Consider the following 21,284-nt stretch of genomic DNA (forward strand, 5'->3'; position numbering starts at 1 on the left):
AACTCTTCTTGAACATGGCCACGGAGCCCGAAAAGCCCACAAAAACTATGGATGCTGGCCATGAAAGCCTTCGACTAGCACCGAAAGTCTGTGTTTCTCCAGCCTTCTTTCTCATCCTCCCAATGCCGATGTTGCTAAAAATCGTCCATTTAACACAGAGGACATGGGGGGAAAAGGAGGTCTGGATAGCATAAAAAGGCTTAGGAGCTTCTTTGTCAGAGGCTTTGTTAAATAGGATATAGCCATACCTATTTGATCCATGCCTGGCCCCAAAGAAGCAGCATCGGAAGGTGCAAAAATAAAAAGCGGTGCCAAACTGGATTATTTCTGCAGTGTAGAAGCACCCTCAGATGCTGCTTTTTGGGGGGCAGGCATAATAATAATAATAATAATAATAATAATAATAATAATAATAATAATAATAATGATAATAATTTTATATCTTGCCTCTCTTTACGGATCAAGGCAGGTTACAGCAACACGAATACAAGGCATGGATTAAATACGTATGGCTATGACTTATTTAACAGAGCCTCTGACAAAGAAGCGCCTAAGTCTTTTTATACTAGCCAGACCCCCCTTTTTCCTCTGTCTAGATGGAAGATTTTTAGCTGTAGCTCCATCCTGTCGAATCTTGGGATTCGTAGCTTTACAAGGTTTTTAGCCTTCTCCGCCAAAAAGCGATGGTGCCTCGCAAAACGAAAAATCCCAGGGATCTCTTGGATGGGACCAGGGCAGTTAGTGGTGCAAAACTGGATTATATCTTAATGTATGCACCCTGGGATAACAATATAGAAACCTCTAAACTCATTTCTGAATATTAATATGCTCCTTTCCCCCTTTTTTTGGGTGCACCAAAGGCTTCCAGTTGTGTCCAGCGGCTGGCGCATCATTAAAAAAGCGCAGCAGCTAAAAGCAGTGCGAATGCAGCCTAGTTCTTAGCTCCTCTCTATACGTTCGCCAACTTCTCCTCTGGTTCCCTGCTCTTGCGCCTTGTGAGCCCGACCTGAGCTTCAGAGATTAGCCTTGTTGATCCTCCTTTTATCGCCTTGCTGCGAAGAGAGCTTTGCTCAGTGACTTCTGCCAATCTGTCCTGACATTATGGGCACAGGTGCTATGGTCAGTTGGCAATGCAATACAGTGGTTCCCTTGGTATCCGCTGGGGTTTGGTTCCAGGACCTGCTGTGGGTACCAAAACCCATGGATGCTCCGTTCCCATTAAATACAATGGCATAGTGAAAGGGAGACCCTTATATAAAATGGCAAAAACAAGGTTTGCTTTTGGAATATGCATTTTCAAGCCGTGGATGCTTGAATCCGGGGGTAAAGGATCCGTGGGTACCAACTGTCCGTACAGTTGAGAGACAAAGGAGGATGAAGTTGCAGAAGAGTCTCGAATTGTAAGAGAAGGGATGCTAGCGGGGACCGTTTTTCCCAGCCTTATGGAAATCTCCTTTTCCACATCTCTCTCTTATCTCTCTCCGTTTTGTCGTCCTGCAGAACCCCTCCCTTGAATTAGCAATGTTGTGGATAATGGAGGCCTATTGTCGATGGGCGTTGGGAGGCTGGTTGACGTCACCGGCGCATCGTGATTTGAGCGCTGGAGCTGCGCTTTGGAAACACAAGACGGCATTCCTGCTAATGTGCGGCTGCTGAGAAGCTTAGAATCTGAGCACCGCAGGGGCCTAGGTCTCACCAAGGAATTCAGCCTCTGTATATAGGCTTGTATTGTTGTAGGCGAGGACATGCATAATGCAATATACCTCCCTACAAGGCCCAGTTCTTTCCACTTAGGATGGAACAAGCCTAGAACTCATTCCTCTGATTTGCCATTTGTGCCATTTCTCGGTGGCACAAAGACATACCTTCTAACCTTCCCAATTCGGCAGGAGCAGTCCCGATTAATCCTCTGCTATTCCACTTTTCCAGCTGCTGTTAAAACGTCCCAGTTTCTCTCTCTTCCTCCCACTTTCCTCCATTGCCCTCAGCTTGCTTCAAGTTGTTTCTGACTTATGGTAACTCTAAGGTGATCCTGTTTTAGGTTGCATCGATAGAGGTATAGTGTCTAGATCAAGGGAAGTAATAGTGCAACTGTATTCTGCTTTGGTCAGGCTTCACTTGGAATAGTCCTGTGTCCAGTTCTGGGCACCACAGTTCCAAAAAGGTTGTTGAGAATCTGGAGCATGTCCAAAGGATGGTGACCAAAATGGTGAAGGGTCTGGAAACCATGGCTGCAAGAAGTGTGCCCAAAATGAACCCACATGATATTTGAAATCCTCAGAGGAGGCCCTGTTGCATGGCCCAACACTTTGTGAAGTTAGGTTGGTAGGCACATGTAACAGGGTCTTCTCTATAGCAATGCCACGGGTGAAGGGTGAAGGGTCTGCAAGCCATGCCTTATGAGGAAAGACTTAGGGAGCTGGGTATGTTTAGCCTGGAGAAGAGAAGGTTAAGTGGGGTATGATAGCCCTGTTTAAGTATTTAGAGAGGTGTCACGTTGAGGATGGAGCAAGCTTGTTTTCTGCTGCTCCAGAGAATAGGACACAAAGCAATGGATGCAGATTACAGGAAAAGAGATTCCAGTTCAACATTAGGAGGAACCTCCTGGCAGTAAAAGCTGTTCAGCAGTGGAGCATGCACCCTCGGAAAGTAGTGGCATCTCCTTCTTTGGAAGTTTTTAAATAGAGGCTGGATGGTTATCTGTCAGGGATTCTTTGATTGTGAGTTCCTGCATGGCAAAATGGGGTTGGACTGGATGGCCCTCGGGGTCTCTTCCAACTCTATGATTCTATCATGTGGGTTTTCTTGTAATTCGAATCCACCAGTATCTATGTATGACTTGACTAAGATCGCTCAATGGCTTTCCATGGCTGAGTAGGAATCCAAACCCTGGTCTCCGGAGTCATAGTCCAACACTCAAACAACTACACCACACTGCTGAGGTTTTAAAAGTCGGTGCAGTGTGTGCATGTGTGCATCTGTATGTGTCTTTATGGTTGGTTCACTTATCTATCCAGTTGATCTAGGCAGATCTCAGGGTCTGACCCTGTTCATGTTATCCGGGCAGGAGACCAGGGTGCAAATCCTCCTCTTTTGGTGGGCTCAGCTCAGGGCAAGGGGAAATGGCTGAGTGCAAATTCCCAGCTTAGCTAGCACCTGGGTGAATCCTAACATAGGCCCCATACAGACAGGCCAAAATAAAGCTGCTTTGGGTCACTTTGGAGGTATGCTGTTTAAATTATGAATGCGTCCAAAGAGTCTGGAAGCCACGCCAAAGCCACGCTCCAGTCCTAAGGAACGGAGCACAGCTTGGGCACAGCTTCCAAACTCTTAGGACGCATGCATCATTTAAACAGTGTACCTCCAAAGTGACCCGAATCTTCTTGCTTTTGACTGTCTTTGGAGAAGTGTTCCAAACAAGGGGAAAGGTGTGATGTTGTTGTTGGTGATGATGATGGTGGTGATGGTGATGATAATTCTTCATTCGCTGAGGAGTATTTGTATGGAGCATTGATTGAAAGACTTATTATCGCTCTAAAAGGGTTGTCTATTACAGTCGGCTCTCCGTATCCACTGATCTTTTTTTATCCATGTATTCCAGCATCCAAGGCTTGAAAATAGTCTCAAAAAATATTCATTCCAAAAATCAGTTTTATATAAGGGACCCCATTTTACTGTTCCATTGTATATAATGGGATTTGAGCATCCCCTGGTTTTGGTATCCACAGAGTATCCTGGAACCAAACCTCAGCGGATGCCAAGGGCCCACTGTACAGATATATTTCTCTCCCTGACTGTGTCTGTTCGCTTTTGACCAGTTGTGTGGCGCAGGTGCCAAACTTTTCTCCTTTTGTGGCCTGCTGGCACCCGCCTATCCTTTGGACCTGCAACCGGTCTGCTTGGCATTGGCTGGCACTTTTCCCGTTGGGTCGCTTGCGGGCATTATTTCTTTCCAAAACAGATTTGTGTTGGGGAGGGGGGGATGGTTCCTTCCAAACCTTTCCTTTGCCATCATTTTTGGTCCTTCTTTCCCTCCGGAAAGCCGTCCAGGCCCCCGGCGGCCCATCCGCTCGGCTGACGTGGCGCCCGAAGACGGGTCCGCCGGAGTGTGACGGGTTTTTCCTTGCCATTCCGCCTCACTGCTCCTTGCGACAGACTCGCTGGCAGGGCGTCTAAATATAGACTCTGTGCTGCGGCTTAGAAGAAAAGGAACATATTTGGCTCATGAATTTTTGAAAAAGTGTGGCAGGGGGGAAGGGAAGGGAAGAGCGAGAGAGAGAAATAGAGAGGAAGAGAGAAAGTTGTGGCGACGACGGCAGGTTGGATTCACACCTGCGCAGCTTGCTTTCTCCGTCAGCGTTGGCCTAGATTGTAATGGTGTGAAAAGTGAAACCCTACAATAACAGGATTTTTTGGGCTGGCGAGCTGTGGGTCTGTGTGTCAGTAGCGTTGTGTGTTTGTTCATGCGTTTGCAGGATGGGAATCTGTGGTTTCTCATTCTTCAGGGACACGAAGCTGAAAGTGTGAGGTGTTGAAACGCTAAAGGTGCATGTTTGTGTTAGCATCCTAAGGTTGGAAGGGACCCCAAAGACCATCCGCTCTGAACCCTCTGCCATGCAGAGCTAAAGCAATCCTGACAGATGGTCTTTTGTGGTTAAATTACCTCCAAAGGGCTTGTCTACACTATTAAAATACTCCTCGTTCAAGACTATTACAATGGATTCTGGCCACATGCAATCCCCAGTTCGGGCCTGTGCCCCCAACACATTCCTTAAACTCCATTTTATATAAGGGGCACCATTTCACTACGCCATTAAATTTCATGGGACTTGAGCATCCATGGATTTTGGTACTCATGGCTAGACCCGGAAACAAACCCTATTAGATAGCAATGGCCCACCATAACTTTTCTCTTCCCGTCCACTTTCTTCAATCTCCAGCTTTGCCAAACATGCACAAAGATGGCAAACACAATGGCATGGATGCTCCTGACTTTAGTATTCAATTATGGCCTCATTCCCACTTACAAATAAATTGGTTTGCGATCCGAATCGATGGATTGATTAGTCAGTGGAGCATGGTTTACACTACATTTGCCCCGATCACATTTTTTTCTCTGTAAATGAATGTGGTTCACATTCATGAATGAATCGGTTCGAAATGGACCCGCTCCGGCCATCCAAAGGGCAAATTTAAATCGATTCCGATCCGCATCCGGTTCACACTTGCGTGGAATCGATTTATCCAAAAAGACACGGGGGAAAAAAATCAGCATCAAAAAGTGTGTTAAAAGGGTCTGGCACATGGCCCCCCTCTCCAAAACGCTTCGGTTCAAGTAGAAACCAGGGTCATTTGAAGTGGTTCAAACCGATTTGTGATCCGGTTTAAAAGGTAATGGGACTCAGGCCTATATGGGTTAACACTTGTTTAGTTCCCTTGTGGCTGCCTCGCCAAGTCTTAGCGGCTCCACGCAATGTGCATTTGTACTGTTGTGAGATATGTAGCCTTCTCTGGCAGAGATCTCTGGTGCCACAACCAACTACAGATTCCAGGATCCCAATGCATTAAGCCATGGCAGTTAAAAGCAGTGTCAAGCTTTATTATTTCTGCAGTGCGGACTGTTAGTTACCTACAGTATTCATTGAGTGAGGGAGATACATAAGTGAAGCAGTTCAGATTCTAGATTTGGAGTCTGGATTTGTGCACTTTGCAAATCTGGGGATCTGGTGACATTTCCAACGTAGGTCCTGTTTCGTTTCGTGTATTTTTGATGGTTTCCGAGGAACCAAATACCACCATTGGACCATCTTGAGAAAGTTTTCTTTCCATTCTTCCACGTCTTTTAATACAAAAACATGCTGTCCTTTGGCACACCTCGCCTCCAGGGCCGTTGTCACTCCAGATAATAGCCAATGGTCCATTTACTAAATTGTGGGTCGCACAATCGATGCGCAATGCGTGGCGCGAGTAGGCCGGGGACCGGAGAAATAGAAGGGCAAATTGTACATTGTCGGAAAAGTTTGGATAGGTGACTCACCGCTCGCGCTGTTCCTTTCTAAAATGTGCTGCAATTTAGGATTGTACAGGTATAATTTTCCTTTGAAGGAATAGATACAGTCTCAGCCTCTAATGGTCCTCTCGCTTCTCTTCCATTCACAAAGATGGATGCAAACACACAGGACCCATCTCTTGTTGTGTTGTTGTGTGCCTTCAGGTTGTGTCTGATTTATGGCAACCCTCAGATGAAGTAATCATGGTAAGATTTGATCTCGCCAAAGGTTTCCTCGGAGGCTGAGAGAGTGTGACTGTCCCAGGTTCATCCAGTGTCTTTCCACAGCTGAGCGGAGATATAATAATAATAATAATAATAATAATAATAATTATTATTATTATTATTATTATTATTATTATTATTATTATTATTATTATTATTATTTATATCCTGCCTCTCCCTATAGATCGAGGTGGGTTACAATAACACAAACAAGATTCAAACCAAGCCAATGGTTCCCAAACTTTGGTCCTCCAGCCGCTTTGGACCTCGACTCCCAGAACTTGTCCAAAGATCAGGAATTCTGAGAGCTGAAGTCCAAAACATCGGGAGGATTAAAGTTTTGGGAACCACTGCACCACACCATGCTGGCCGTCTTTTCTTTGGTCGGCAATAAATCAAAACAGATATTCCAAATCTGAAAACATTTCCGGTCCCAAGCATTTCAGATAAAGGATGCTCAGCCTATATTTCTTTATTGTGAGAATGGCAGTAGAATGAAATACTTTGGTGGGCGATGGGCTCTCCATCTTTAAACGGAGATTGGATTGGCATCTTTCCAGATTGCTTTAGTTATGGATGCCTGTAGAATCGTAGAGTTGGAAGAGACCCCAAAGGCCATCTAGTCCAACCCTATTCTGCCATGCAGGAACTCACAATCAAAGTGTTCCCAGCAGATGGCTATCCAGCCTTTGTTTAAAGACCTCCAAAGAAGGAGGCTCCATCACTCTCCAAGGGAATGTCTTCCACTGTCAAAGAGCCCTTACTGTCAAGAAATTCTTCCTAATGTTTAGGTGGAATCTCTTTCCCTGTAGTTTGTATCCATTGCTCCATGTCCTGTTCTCTGGAGCAGCAGAAAACAAGCTTGCTCCATCCTCAATGTGACACCCTTCAAATACTTAAACAGAGCTATCATATCACCTCTTAACCATCTCTTCTCCAAGTTAAACCTTCCCAGCTACTTAATATGGAGAAGTCTCCCCTCTTAAGGCTTTATGGTTTCCAGATCCTTCACCATTTTGGTTGCCCTCCTCTGGACACGTTCCAGTTTCTCAATGTCCTTTCTGAATTGTGGTTCCCAGAACTGGACACAGTATTCCAGGTATGGCCTGACCAAAGCAGAATAGAGTGGCACTATTACTTCCCTTGATCTAGACACTGTACTTCTATTGATGCAAACTAAAATCGCATTGGCCTTGTTAGCTGCCGCATCACACTGTTGACTCATGTTCAACTTGTGGTCTACTTGGACTCCTAGATCCCTTTCACACATATAAGTCTCCTTAAACCAGGGGTCCCCCATCCTATATCTGTGCATTTAATCTTTCCCCCTTAAGTGCAGTACCTTACATTTCTCCGTGTTGGAATTCACTTTGTTAGCTTTGGCCCAGCTTTCTAACCTATTAAGGTCCTTTTGAATTTTGATCCTGTCCTTGGGGCATTAGCTACTCCTCCTAAATTCGTGTCATCTGCAAATTTGATAAGCATGCCCTATACCTATATGTCTGTAAGAGTGGCCTCAGTGGGTCTTTAAACAGTTCTTTAAACAAAGATTTGGTGGTCATCTTTTAGGGGTGCTTTAGTTGTGGATTCCTATATAACACTGGGCTAGACTACATGGCCTTTGGGATCCCTTCCTAATCTAACATCCTGCAATATTACAATTCTGCATTTCTCACTGTCTCTGGTAGTTGAATTTGCTACCGAATTCGGAGAGATTTTACTATTCATCCCATGCTGTTTTTCAGCATTTAAAACACACTTTTGAAGGCAGGCGGAGCAATGATGGATAACTGAGAAAGAAGATATCTTGAGCACTATGCATATATTTGTGGGTCCGTTGTGATGTGCCATTCACACATTATATTTTAGTTAGGAAATCTAGAACAGCAGTCCTGGGCAGACTTAATTTAGGAGCAAATCTCTCCAAATTCGGTCGGATGCTTTCAGAGTATCCCTATCTTGTTGAAGGGGCTTCTTTCCATCTCTTGGAGTTGGAGTTTTGTAGGATACTCACCTTACAAAGAAAATAGCGAGCCCATTGCAAACAGATGTGAAGTCGAAGGCTTTCATGGCCGACATCCATGGTGTTATCGTGGGGTTTTCGGACTCTGCGGCCATGTTCTAGAAGGGTTTATTCCTGACGTTTCGCCAGCGTCTGTGGCTTTGGCATCGTCAGAGAATGCTGGCCTAGAAGAGAGAGAGAGAGATAGAGATATAGAGATATCACATACTGTGTTACCCCTTTCTAGATTTGCAATACTTTTCGGAGTTTGTGGTTGCATTGCAAAGCAAACACTGAGACCGTTTCCACCCCTTTCCTGAACCTGACCCCAAAAGTCCAATTGCTTTTTTAGCCACTAGCTCCTATTCTTCCACTTCCATCCCTGTCCTTCTTCTTTCCAAACCGAGGAGCGTGTCTTGTTTTGGGTTAAAAGGCTGGCGTTTCAGGGTGATCAATGCAGGAGATTCTCCTGTCAAGCTCTTCTTCCCCTTTCATCTTTCGCTCGCTCTTATCGACAGATGCATTTTTAGCTCTTTCCGTTTGGGCCGCTGCCGGTAGAAAGACGTTTATGTCGATCGAGCGCAGGTGAGAAATTGTTCTGTTTAGTTTTGGGGGGATTTTTCTTCTTTTAAAGCATTTATAAAGTGGAGTTGAGAGATTTGGAGCTGGGAAGCGGTGGTTCAAGTGCGAATCGGTTCAAGTGCCAACCATGGTCATTTAAACCCGTTCAAACCTATTTGCAATCCGATTTAAAAGGTAGTGGGAATGAGGCCCCAGTTTACTAAGTTGTTCCCCATAAGGCTTCGTTTTCAGACCTTTGGCTGCTTTTTTATCATCTACCGCATACATCTCAGCTGTCATAACATACTAGGAGTCTATGTTTGGCTTGGGACATATGTCTTTGTCAATGGCCCTAAGCATGGACAACTGCGTTGAGACGTTCTGCAATGTCCATATTCACTTGGGAACTACAATGACAAAACAGGCATCCATTGCACAATGGAGGAGTGTCTGGTGTGCCCTGACCCAATGCGCAATTGGCACCAATGCACATCAGGACACTCCCTGAAGCACATCCAGATGTTGGCCTGGCAAGGCCGGACCACAACCGGCGTATCCAATGTGCATCAGAAGTGCCCAACATGCTTCAAAAATACCCGACGTGCATCGGACGTTGCTCTTCCCAGTGTCTACACACATAACTTTGTGATTTACTAACCAGGTTTTGTTCTGTTACTGCAACTTAGCTGCAGTCTGTATCTCTATTCCTTCCCGGTTACGACTGATGCCAATACCAAAGTTTTTGTTGAAGACGTCTCATGGTTAATAGAGGTAAACCTGTCTAATAGGTGAACCGAAGCAAGACAACTGCTAGACAGACTATTGATGATGATGATGATGATGATGATGATGATGATGATGATGATAGTAGTGGTAACAACAACATTTAAAATGGTATGAAACTGAATGAACGGGGTAGTATAGACAGAGATCAAAATCCTGTTTGGGTCTTACGTCTTTGTAAATGGATGTATATCTCCGGATATTGGAATCACGCAGTTCCATAATGTCCGCATCCATTTAAATGTTGTTTTTATTGCAATGTTTTATTGATACGCTTTTTATCTGTGAGCCGCCTTGGGTCCCTTTCTGGGAGAAAGGTGGCATACGAATGAAATAAGTGAAAAAATAGAGGGCTGCTGTTATGGTACCAAGTTGCAGAGCTGGCCAAGTGACTGATGCGCAATGGGATGAGTGACCAATGCGCATCAAGACACCAGTGCGCCTTGGGCACACTCTTGCCATGTCCTGCTACGCATCTGCACCCTTTGCCAAAGGGGTTCCTTAGCACCTCTGCTATGTAGCTAGGCATAACAGGTCATATATAGGATCCCAAGCGATGGCTCTTTGCACATGGGCAGAAAACAATGGGATGTACTCCCGATGCACATCAAGACACCAGTGCGCCTTGGGCATACTCTTGCCATGTCCTGCTATGCATCTGCGCCCTTCGCCAAAGGGGTTCCTTAGCACCTCTGCTATGTAGCTAGGTGTAACAGGTCATATATAGGATCCCAAGCAATGGCTTTTTGCACATGGGCAGAAAACTGTTCTCCTTGCTCTTCCTTTGTTTAAACATAGCACTGAGCAACGCATAAAGTTGGATTAAACTGCCATTTCTTCTTCTGTTTCCTCTTCCTCCAGGATGCGCCTTCTTGACCTACTGCGCCCGCGAATCCGCCCTCAAGGCCCAAAGCGCTCTCCATGAGCAGAAAACTCTGCCAGGGGTAAGTTGATCCGATAACATCAAATATCCACCAAACAGTCATGCCTTTATTGTGTATTTTGTCTATTAGCTTTGCTGGGGCATCTTTGAATATTCTGCTATGCCTCCTCTGCCCCATTTCTTTCTGGTTTGAGCGTTGGATCAGGTCTTTGGGGACCAGGGTTTGAATTCTTCCAGGAATGCACTGCCTGGCCTTGAGCAAGTTGCACTCTCTCAGCCTCAGGGGAAGGCAATGGCAAACCTCTGAATCAGTCTTTGGGAGGAAACTTAGTGAGAGATTTGAAAGAGCCAAAATGGTGTGGCGTCGTTAGTGTTGGACTACGACTCTGGGAGACTCGGGTTCGAATCCCAGATCAGCCCTGAAAACATAGTGGGCAGGTTACTGCAATGCCAGAGATTTGGGGAATGGAGGAAAATTTATTGAGGGGGAGTATTCTTAGATGTCCTCATTTTGCCTCCCTTTCTGTAGCTATATCCCTGTCTAACCTCCTAACTAACCCCAGAGTTAAAGGTAATATGTTGCATGGATCCCTTCCCTTCCCTTTCCTTCCTTCCTTCCTTCCTTCCTTCCTCCCTTCCTTCCAGGGACGTAGCTAGGATTTTAGGAAGGGGGGGTCCAGACTAAGTGCCATCATTATAATGGGGCTTGAGTGCGGCGGCGCAGCAGCACACACCATTCATTTTTCTAATGGAAGGGGGGGGTCCGGACCCCCAGAACCCCCCCCCTTGGCTACGTCCCTGTTCCTTCCTTCCTTCCTTCCTTCTTATCCTCCCTCCCTCCCTCCTCCCTCCTTCCTTCCTTCCTTCCTTCCTTCCTTCTTATCCTCCCTCCCTCCCTCCCTCCCTCTCTCCCTTCCTTCTTAATCTTTTCTTCCTTTCTTTTTATCCTTCCTCCCTGCCTCACTTCCCTCCTTTCTTATCTTCCTTCCTTCCTTCCTTCCTTCCTTCCTATCCTTCCTTCTTATCTTCCCTTCCCTTTTTTGGATTAAAAAGGAAAGGAATCCGCCATGCTGTCTGTAGCATGCTGGCGGCTATAGTCCTTGCGAAAAAGTAACTTTTCCAAGATGTGATTCAGGGTCCTTGCCTCTCTTTAAGTCCAGACTGGGTTCTTAAGTCCCCCCCAAATACGCATTTCCATCCTCCTCTTTTAGTTGGTTTAAGGCGGTCCCTGCGGTAGGGATGCGTTTGGGGATTGTGCCAAGAAGCTTCATTTGATTAGTTCCTTGTACATCTGCTTGTAAATCAATCCGTTATCTTGTCAAGTCCTGTTTGGAGCCTGGTTCTTGTAGACGTGGCCGAACGTGGTTTTCAAAGTGGGAGCTGAGCTCACGGTTTCATAGGAGACCTCCTGTGCCATCTGAATCCAATAGTCAAGGCCCACCATGGGTTTAGGATTTGGATTCGAACCCTCAGCCACTCAAACCAGCAGTTAGCTCAAGAGGCAACCCATGCGCTGGGTTCCAGTCGCATTCCCGCACCACAACTGAAAGCCAGCAACATAGAATAAATGTTTGCATATACAAATACAGTGCACTGGCGCTACTCCAGCCCCAATAGCAACATTGTGTGAACGACTGGGTACCATCGTGAAACGTGCAATGCACCATCCCTAGGCGCCATGCCCATTGTGCAATGCACAACTCCTCTTCTGCCACCGATCAGAAAGACTTATTTCGACCCAAAAAATGCTGTCTCCGGAGCGGGGTATGTTGGTGTCTTTTTGAACAACATTTGCACAGGACAAGTCCAGGAGTCTTCCAAAGATGCGCAGTTTTGGGAGGCTTTCTAACAACGGGGGGAAATGTGAAGTCAAAAGGTTTCATGGCTGGCATCCATAGTTTTTGGGTGGGTTTTTCGGGCTCTGTGGCCATGCCCTAGAAGAGTTTATTCCTGACGTTTCACCATCATCTGTGGCTGGCATCTTCAGATAATGCATTCTCCAAAGATTCCAGCCACAGCTGCCGGCGAAACGTCAGGAATAAACTCTTCTAGGGCATGGCCACACATAGCCCGAAAAAAACACAAAAAACTATTTATACGTTTATAAATATTTACAAATATATTTAATTATATATTTGCAATTTGTCTCTGAAATTAGTGACCAATTGCATCCCCATGAAAAACCTCTGACCAGGATTTCTGGGAGTCTCTGTCTTTCTTTCTTTCTTTCTTTCTTTCTTTCTTTCTTTCTTTCCCTCTTGCAAGCTGACCTCTCCAGAAGGGACCTTTTTCTCCTTTTCTCCCTGTTCTCTTTCTCTTGCTTTCCTCTCTTCCATACACAGAAGCCTACCATCCAAAGGGTTGGAGAGAAATGGGGCTGGGAGACATTATTTCCCTCTATAAACCCCTTGTGGGTCCGGGAGCAGATGTTTTCCTCTCTTTGGAAGGGAGCTCCCCTTTTGTCTTGTGGGGCAGAACCTCTTTTCTCCCTTTCCCCCCCTTCTTTTCTTCCTCTGCCTTCCGCCACCTGCTTTTCCTTCCTTCCCACCACTCTTTATCCCATGTGCGGCTTATTTTTCTACACGCAGTTTTGTGTTTTCGTCACCGCGATGCGTTTGCAGAAATTCATCTCTGCCTCTCGGAAGGGGAGAGGTTTGGCTTTTGGGGGGGCACAAAATTCTGCAAGGAAACCCAGCTTTGGGCAAAGGCAGGCCCACTAATGTTGTTGTCGCTGTTGTGTGACTTCAAGTTGTTTCCAGCTAATGTTGACCCTAAGTCACAACCTCTCAGAGGATGGCAATAGCAAGCCCATTTGAAAAACAAATCCGTGCCAAAATGATAGGGTTTTCTTAGCAAGACTTGATCAGAGGGGTTTGCTATTGCCGTCTCCTGAGGCTGAGAGAGTGTGACTTGACTTAGAGTCACCCAATGGGTTCCCATTGCCGGGTGGGGATTCAAACCCAGGCCTCCAACTTCTCTTATCTCCATAGTTTCGTAACGCGACGACAAAGAGCAGGTGTTCCTCTCCTCTATTTGAGGACGGAGGGCACGCGGCGGTCCTCTTTCGCCCGCTTTGCGCCCGTCGGACGAAATGTGCTCTTTTGTTTAGTCTTCTCTCGCCGGTTTCCAAGCAGCTGTTTGTTCAAGGAGGAGCTCGAAGGGGACCTATTAAAGCGAGCAGGTGTTCTGCCTGCTGCCTCCTATTATTATTATTATTATTATTATTATTTATATCCCACCTTCCTCCTGGTATAGAGACCCAAGGCGGCAAATACGGTAGCAAAGAAGCATAGAATCGTAGCATTGGAAGGGACCTTAAGGTCCTCTAATTGAACCCCTTGCCATGCAGGAATGCCCTGCCCTTCCAACCCTTGTTTAAAGGCCTTCAGAGAAGGAGAATCTGCCAGCCTTTTCCAAACCTTGAAAAGTAATAGACTTAAAACCTCTATAAGTATGAATTAATGCATTTTGCAAAATGGCATTGATTGGGTCGGCTGAAGGATTTGGCGGAGACGGGCGCTTGGTCTCTTTTGGGCAAAGAAAATGAATAAGATTTTGGAAAGACTAGAAATTGTGAAGTGTGTTTTGGGGAGGGAAATAACAAGGGTGACTCGATGGCCGTTGGTTTTATTAATTGATAAGAGTTAAATATATAGATGGAGGATGATTAATGGGGAGAGTAAAGAGGGATGGAGCTTATAATGGATCGTAGCAGAAGAAGAGATAGTTGGAAGTCATCCTTTTTTTAATGTTGTCAGTTGTAGCTTTTGTTATTGTTGATTTGTTTTTTAAATGTGTGTAGTTTGTAGTTGTTGTTATGGAGCCAGGAAGGTCTAGTGATTTGAGCATTGGGCTATGACTCTAAATATAAGGATTTAAATCCCTTCTTGGCCATGGAAACCCATTGGGTGACTTTAGGCAAGCCACACTCTCTCAGCCCCAGAAAGCCCCAGGACAGGAAGGCATGCAATAGCAACAGGTTGTTTATTAGCACTTGCAGCTTGTAGTTGTATTTTTTGTGTTGCTTGTCATATTTCTCTTTTACGCTTTGAACTTTTTACTCAGTATGGCCAAAAAGGTTGGGGGGGGGTCAATGTCCATATTCACCTAGCATTGCCATGACATTACAAGGTATGAGCATCCATTGTGCCATGGTGGAATAACTGATGTGGCATGGTCCAATGCACAATGGGCACTGATACCCATTGGCGTGCTCCCTGATGGGCATCAGGGCACTGGCTACGAAGTGTCAGGGCACACCAAGAGCACCTGATGGCCATTAGAAGTGCCCAGTGGACATCAGAGGTACCTGATAGCCATCAGATGTGACTAGTGGGCATCAGAAGTGTCCAGTGGGCATCAGATGTCTCTGATGGGCATCCGAAGTGCCCAAAGACAGAAGTGCCCAGTGGACATCAGAAGTACCTGATAACCATCAGAAGTGTCAGATAGCCATCAGAAGTGCCCAGTGGGCATCAGAAGTGTCTAATTGGCATCAAAGGTGCCCAGTGGCCATCAGAAGTGCCTGATGTGCATCTTTGCAATTTCATTGCATCTTTGCAAAGTAGTTGCGAATTCATAAAGTTACGAGATGCAGACTGCGGTGTAACAATAAACAGTGGCTTTTGTGTGTGTGTTGGTTGTGCCTTTTTAGCTTTTGTATATTTTTGCGTGGTTTTATATGGTTTTCTAGGTGATTTTAAATGTTTTTCTCATAATGTGTTTTTGAAATGCTTTTTAACCCGTGAGCCGCCTTGGGTCCCTTCTGGGAGAAAGGCAGCATACGAAGGAACTTATTAATCATAATGATAATAAATAATGTAGATTCTTTGCCGATCATAATCGAAAGCGATAGACAGTCCAGCTCTGGCTTTGGTCTCCATGCCTCTCGGGCTTCTCCCAGCCACCTGCGCCTCCCATTCCTCCTTTTGTTCAGGGACTTGTCTGGAAACATCTGTTATATATATATTCCCTTCTGCTTCTGCTGCCACTGCCGCCGCTGCCAGCGCATCACCTGGCTGCCCTGTTGCTAGGAAACTGCCAACGAAAAGAAAGCACCGCCACCAGGTAAACACCACAGTCCAGCATGGCTCCTGGTGGAGGGAGGATTGCAGGATCAGGTGGGGAGGCATGGAAAGGGGACAGGTGCACCAAAGCGGGAGGACGGCTGAGCTAACAAAGGCAGGAGCGGCGTCCGTCGGGGAAGGCAGGCATCTGCAGACGTGTCCGCTTTCCGTCTTGGGGAATACATATGTTCCCCAGGAGAGGTTGGGGTGTCTGGCTTGATAAAGTGGGGGATGCATAATGGGTACCAATACCCATTGGAGTGTTCCCTGATGGGCATCAAGGCACTGGCTAGGAAGTGCCAGGGCACATCAAGAGCACCTGATGGCCATCAGAAGTGCCCAGTGGGCATCAGAAGTGCCTGGTAACCATCAGATGTGACTAGGGGGCATCAGATGTGTCTAATGGGCATCAAAAGTGGGGGGGATATACGGTGTGTACCCTTAGATGCAAAAGATCTCTAAACTGAGAAATTAAAAATCGACTGACCAGGAAAGTCAGGATTCAAGGATAAATCAGTCTGTAGAGAGATCTTGTAACACCTTTGAGACTCACTGAAAGAAAGAAGTTGGCAGCATGAGCTTTCCTAGACTTACCCATATACACTTGACGATAGGTCAACCTCGAGGGCAGGTTTTGTGGCCAGAATTGGGGCCTGTGCCCGGGTTGAGGGCTGAGCGTCTGCACACTCCAAGCCCTACCGCCGCCTGAGGGGTGCCATTTTGGTGCATGCTCATTTGCACAGCACACGCCATGATAACACACTTCTGGCGCAGTGCCCAAACAGAGCAGCATGGAAGGGGCGTCATCATGGCGCACCACAGTGCTTATGACGCCCGTTCCAGGGAGCCACTTGGGGCAGCTTCTTTTTGCTTGCTGCAGGGAGTAGATCGGTGCTGCTGCATGCGGTTGCAGGGGCACCGATCCGGGGCAAAAAGGGCCAGCTGCATGCCGCACATCTGTATAGCCCCTAAGGAAACACAGAGAACCTTTTTAGGAGTCTTTACAAGCTGTAGCAACAAATGAATTAATCCTTACGAAATACAGCACAGAATCGTAGAGTTGGAAGGGATCCCAAGGGCCATCCAATGCGACCCTGTTCCGCCATACAAGAGGACACAACCAAAGTCCTTCCGAAACACGGCAGAAATAACCCAGTTTGAGACCGCTTCGACTGCCCTGGCTCAATGCTAGCGAATTCTGGGAGCTGTAGTTTTGTGAGACATTAAGCCTTCTCTGCCAGAGAGCTCTGGTGCCACAATAAAATACAGTTCCCAGGATTTCCTAGCACTGAGCCAGGGCAGTTGAAGCAGTCTCGAACCGGATCATTTCTGCAGGGTGTTTTGGCACTAAGGAGGTGCCACTACCTTTTAAACTGGATCACAACTGGTTCCCACTTAAATCAAATTTCTGAAACGATTTGGAGATGGAGGGCATGCACCAGACCCATTTAACTTGCACCTTTTTGACGCTGATGTTTTCCACGTCTTTTTGGATAAATTGATTCAGCGCAAGTGTGAACCAGATGTGGATTGGAATCGATTTAAATTTGCCCTTCGGCCGGGCTGGAGCGGGCCCATTTTGAACCGATTCATATGTCAATGTGAACCGCATGTGGGTTATTTTAACGCCAGAAAATGCGATCAGGGCAAATGTAGTGGGAACCGCACTCCGCTATCAAATTGATCCATCGATTTGTATCGCACACGGATTTATCTGTAAGTGGGAATGAGGCCCAAGACAGCTTTGCATGTGTTTGGTTTCTCTCTTTTCTATATCATCAGTACTAAACTGGAATAAAACCTGAGACCGGGAGACAACGCTGGCAATATAATTAAGCATCATGCATTAAGTACCAACCGCTGTGGCTTGCAGCTTCTCATTCAGACACGCATAGAGAGAACATAGTGCGTATTCCCTGTCGGCAGACTCTCCAAGCAGATCTGACCAAAGGGTTTAATCCCTGGGATCTGCTTGATCTCTGGATATTTTGAGATGATTGATCCCCCTCTCTCTTTTCTCTCTCTGGAGCCGTTTACCCTGGAGCGCCGTATCACCCTCCCCAGGTCACCGGCACTAAGCAAACAGCAGGCACAAAACGCGTCGTGGGTCCTACCCTCCTCTTGGCCACGCACAGCATGCCGGGATCTAAGGAGATTTGGGATTGGGTTGGATAATCCCTGGATTAAGGCCTGGCGAAGAGGGGGCAGGGCGAGCTGGATTAGAGCAGGTGGCATCGAGACAAATGCCTTCTGATCTCAGACGGGCGCCACGTCCTTCCTTGGTAGAGAAGCAGAATCGGAGCAACCCACCCACCAGCTTTGCAGCTTCTCCACACGAGAGAGTTGCCGGTTTAGTCTCCATGTGTATTTTTCAGGCCAAAACCAGGTCCAGAGACACCCCTGATGTTGCCATTAAGGGTTGTGCATTATGTGCCAACCACGGTTGCTTGCAGTTTTTATGTATTGATTATACAGACTAACATGGCTAGGTCCTCATCTTACTTCAGTGGCTGCAAGCTGAGTTCAAAGGAAAGAGATCTTGTAGCACCTTTGAGATTAAGGTCCGAAACACATGGCAGAAATAATCCAATTGGAGACCACTTTAACTGCCCTGGCTCAATGCTAGGGAATTCTGGGAACTGTAGTTTTGTGAGACATTTCGCCTTCTGTGTCTGAGAGCTCTGGTGTCACAATAAACCACAATTCCCAAAATAACATGGCTATATTTTTAGTGCAAAGTATTCGATGAACTCCGCAAAGTAGAGAGGAGAGAAGGGGCTAAAGCGTTGCCCTTCCCAGTCAGATCAGGCAAAAGCAAACTGCTGCAGCCTCTCCTCACTGGGATATTCTTCCCGATTAACAACTCTTGTTGTCTTGAACACACTCTCGGCCACTTCTGTCCAGGTTTCCATGATGGAGGGTTTATTTTCTGTATGCTTTTCCTTAGCATCCCAAGATCTATCAACCAGAGAGGTGAAGCAAAGCACAGGTTGAAAGTAGTTTGAACCCACAACTGCGTGCACTTCACCCAAACCCTAAACCATTTTGGTTACCCCAACCAGATGGAGGAGAATGAATTGAAATCCTTTACGAATCGCCACAACATAATGATTTCAGTAATGTTGAGGAATACCTGCCCATCTACCTAAATAGCCCAGACATCTACCAAGAGATTTATCTTCTTATCCATGTTAGTCTGGAAAATATGCAAAGGGATCTTGTAGCACCTTTGAGACTCATTGAAATAAAGAAGTTGGTAGCATGAGGTTTTATAGACTTGTCTACTTCCTCAGATGCAAGGGTTGGAGGGGAGTCTATAGGTACATCCTCCTAGATGACATTGGATTGCAACACCCAATTTCCCCAAGGCAGCATACTAAGGGGTGAGGAATGCTGGGAATTGTAGTCTAACCATGTCCAGAAGGCTTCTCTACAGAGAGGAAGAGACATGTTGCCTTCAAGACTTTCTTTACAACGGGATACATCTTTATCGGAGAAAGGAATTCTGCACATTCCCAGGAGGCGTTGGGATTTTTGTAACGGAGACAAAATTAGTGTGATCTGCGCATCGATTCGCAGATGTGGGAAATGAAGATGTGTGTAATGAGCAAACAAAGGCAAGCTCAGGCATCTTATGCCCACTCAGCCCCAAAGTCTTATGGAGAAACGTGGGTGAAAAATAACGTACCCCAGTCCTTGCTAGAAAGGGAACGCATTGGCCGACTGGGTCCAGATGGCCGGAGGAAATTAAACCTGTGTCGGGATGCTGGTAATCCCTGCCCTAATCTGCCTCCATGGTGGCAATGGCAGCATCGGAATGGGCCTCCCGGCAACAGATGCAGGACTTTCCTTTTCTCCTTTGGAGTCCAATGGGTTTGCAAAAGCAAGGGCCCTGCTGCATCCAAGTGGTGTCACTTGGTGAGGTCTGCACTCCCCTGAACACCCCTGCCCAAAGTTGAGCTGAGCAAAACTGGTGTCCAGTTTGGAGATGTTGCACCCAAACTGGAGTCTCTGGGCCAGGCCTTGAAATTTTGCAGCCCTACTTTGCTCTGGGAAGTCATAGTGCCACTCGCTTCTGCTTTGGTCACTTGGAATCCTGTGTGCAGTTCTAGGCACTGCATTTCAAAAAGGATGTTGACAAGCTGGAGCGTGTCCAGAGGAGGGCCGGCAAAATGGTGAAGGGTTCTGGAAACCATGCCTTAGAATCTTAGAGTTGGAAATGACCCCAAGGGCCATCCAGTCCAACCCCATTCTGCCATGCAGGAACTCTCAGTCAGAGCATCCCCATCCAGCCTCTGTTTAAAGGCCTCCAAAGAAGGAGACTCCGCCACACATTTTATGAGGAAAGGCTTAGGGAGCTGGATATGGTTAGCCTGAAGAAGAGACGGTTAAGAAGTGATATGAGAGCCCTGTTTAAGTATTTGAAGGGATGTCACGTTGAGGATGGAGCAAGCTTGTTTTCTGCTGCTCCAGAGGATAGGACACAATGGAGCAATGGGTGCAAACTAGAGGAAAAGAGATTCCACCTGAACATAAGGAGGAACCTCCTGACAGTAAGAGCTGTTCGATGGTGGGACACACTCCCTTGGAGTTTGATGGAGTCTCTTCCTTTGGAGGCCTTTAAACAGAGGCTGGATGGCCATCTGTTGGGGGTACTTTGATTGTGAGTTCCTGCATGGCAGAATGAGGCAGGACTGGATGGCCCTTGGGGTCTCTTCCAGTTCTATGATTCCATGATTCTAAGACATGGTTTCCAAACCCTTCACCTTTTTGGTGGCCTTCCTCTGAACATGCTCCAAGTTGTTGACATCTTTTTTGAATTGCGGTGGACTGGATGGCCCTTGGGGTCTCTTTCAGCTCTATGATTCTATGGTTTTAAAGGGACGCAGGTGGATGCCACAGCCCATTTTTGCCCAGAGGGATATGCTTGAGTGTCACCTCTACTTAGGGTGTCCCCTGGTGCAATCCACACCTTCCGCACCCTTCTAGGGACGCACCTGCCCAGAGTTAAGTCCAGCCAAACTGGGGCCCAGCCTGGAGACACCCTACAAGAACCGGCATCTCTGGGCCAGGCCTTGAGATCTTGCAGCCATAACTCTGTCCCACCCCTGGCTGCATGCAGTGCCACATGCATCACTCCTCTTCTGTTGAGCATGGCAGCAAACCACTCCGCAGTGCCGCCCTGTGGACCGTGGCAGCAAAACCAAGTCCTGGGCTTTGGATTAAGCTCCCTGTAGGGGGTCCAGGCGCTGATCCTCCAAGGCCTAGCCCTTCTGCAGTGGGGAACGAATGGTGGCACATCCACCGGGGGCCTGCCCTGATCAAAATTCATCCGCTTATTAATATGGAGAAAAACCAATTATTCCAGGGAGGGGAAGGGGATGCTTTGAAGGAAAGGGTGCAAAAGCTGGAGACTCACTCCTTGCATGTGCTCCTAATTTCCTCTTTCCCCATTTATTTTAAATTGTATTTTCTTCCTCCTTGGCTGATTTCTCCTTTTGTTCCTAAAATAAATAAATGAATAAATGCATTTCCCTTTGCAATCCCTTCCCAAATGCAGACACACCTTCCTCCTTTTCCTTTCCCTCTCCCTCCCTTGCTCCCTTCCAAAGTCTCCTGGTCATTGTTTATAGAGATAAGTGATGATGTCAGCGCGGTTCCTATGGCAACCCGATGGGTAAATTGGAGACGAGTGGGTGGTTGCCATGGAGTACA

The 21,284-nt window shown here is 46.7% G+C and overlaps 1 protein-coding gene across 1 annotated transcript in view; it reads left to right on the forward strand.

Moving 5' to 3' along the window:
* LOC121916170 (CUGBP Elav-like family member 3-B) overlaps positions 1-20,648 on the forward strand; it is a 31,996-nt gene extending 11,348 nt beyond the window's left edge. Inside the window, exons 2-3 of the mRNA XM_042440989.1 lie at positions 10,482-10,564; positions 20,559-20,648. Of these exons, the coding sequence (XP_042296923.1) occupies positions 10,482-10,564; positions 20,559-20,648 (173 nt within the window). The remainder of the gene's footprint in view (positions 1-10,481; positions 10,565-20,558) is intronic.
* The last annotated feature ends 636 nt before the right edge of the window (positions 20,649-21,284 follow it).

The sequence above is a fragment of the Sceloporus undulatus genome, chromosome 9 (assembly GCF_019175285.1).
Source record: "Sceloporus undulatus isolate JIND9_A2432 ecotype Alabama chromosome 9, SceUnd_v1.1, whole genome shotgun sequence".
NCBI lineage: Eukaryota > Metazoa > Chordata > Lepidosauria > Squamata > Phrynosomatidae > Sceloporus > Sceloporus undulatus.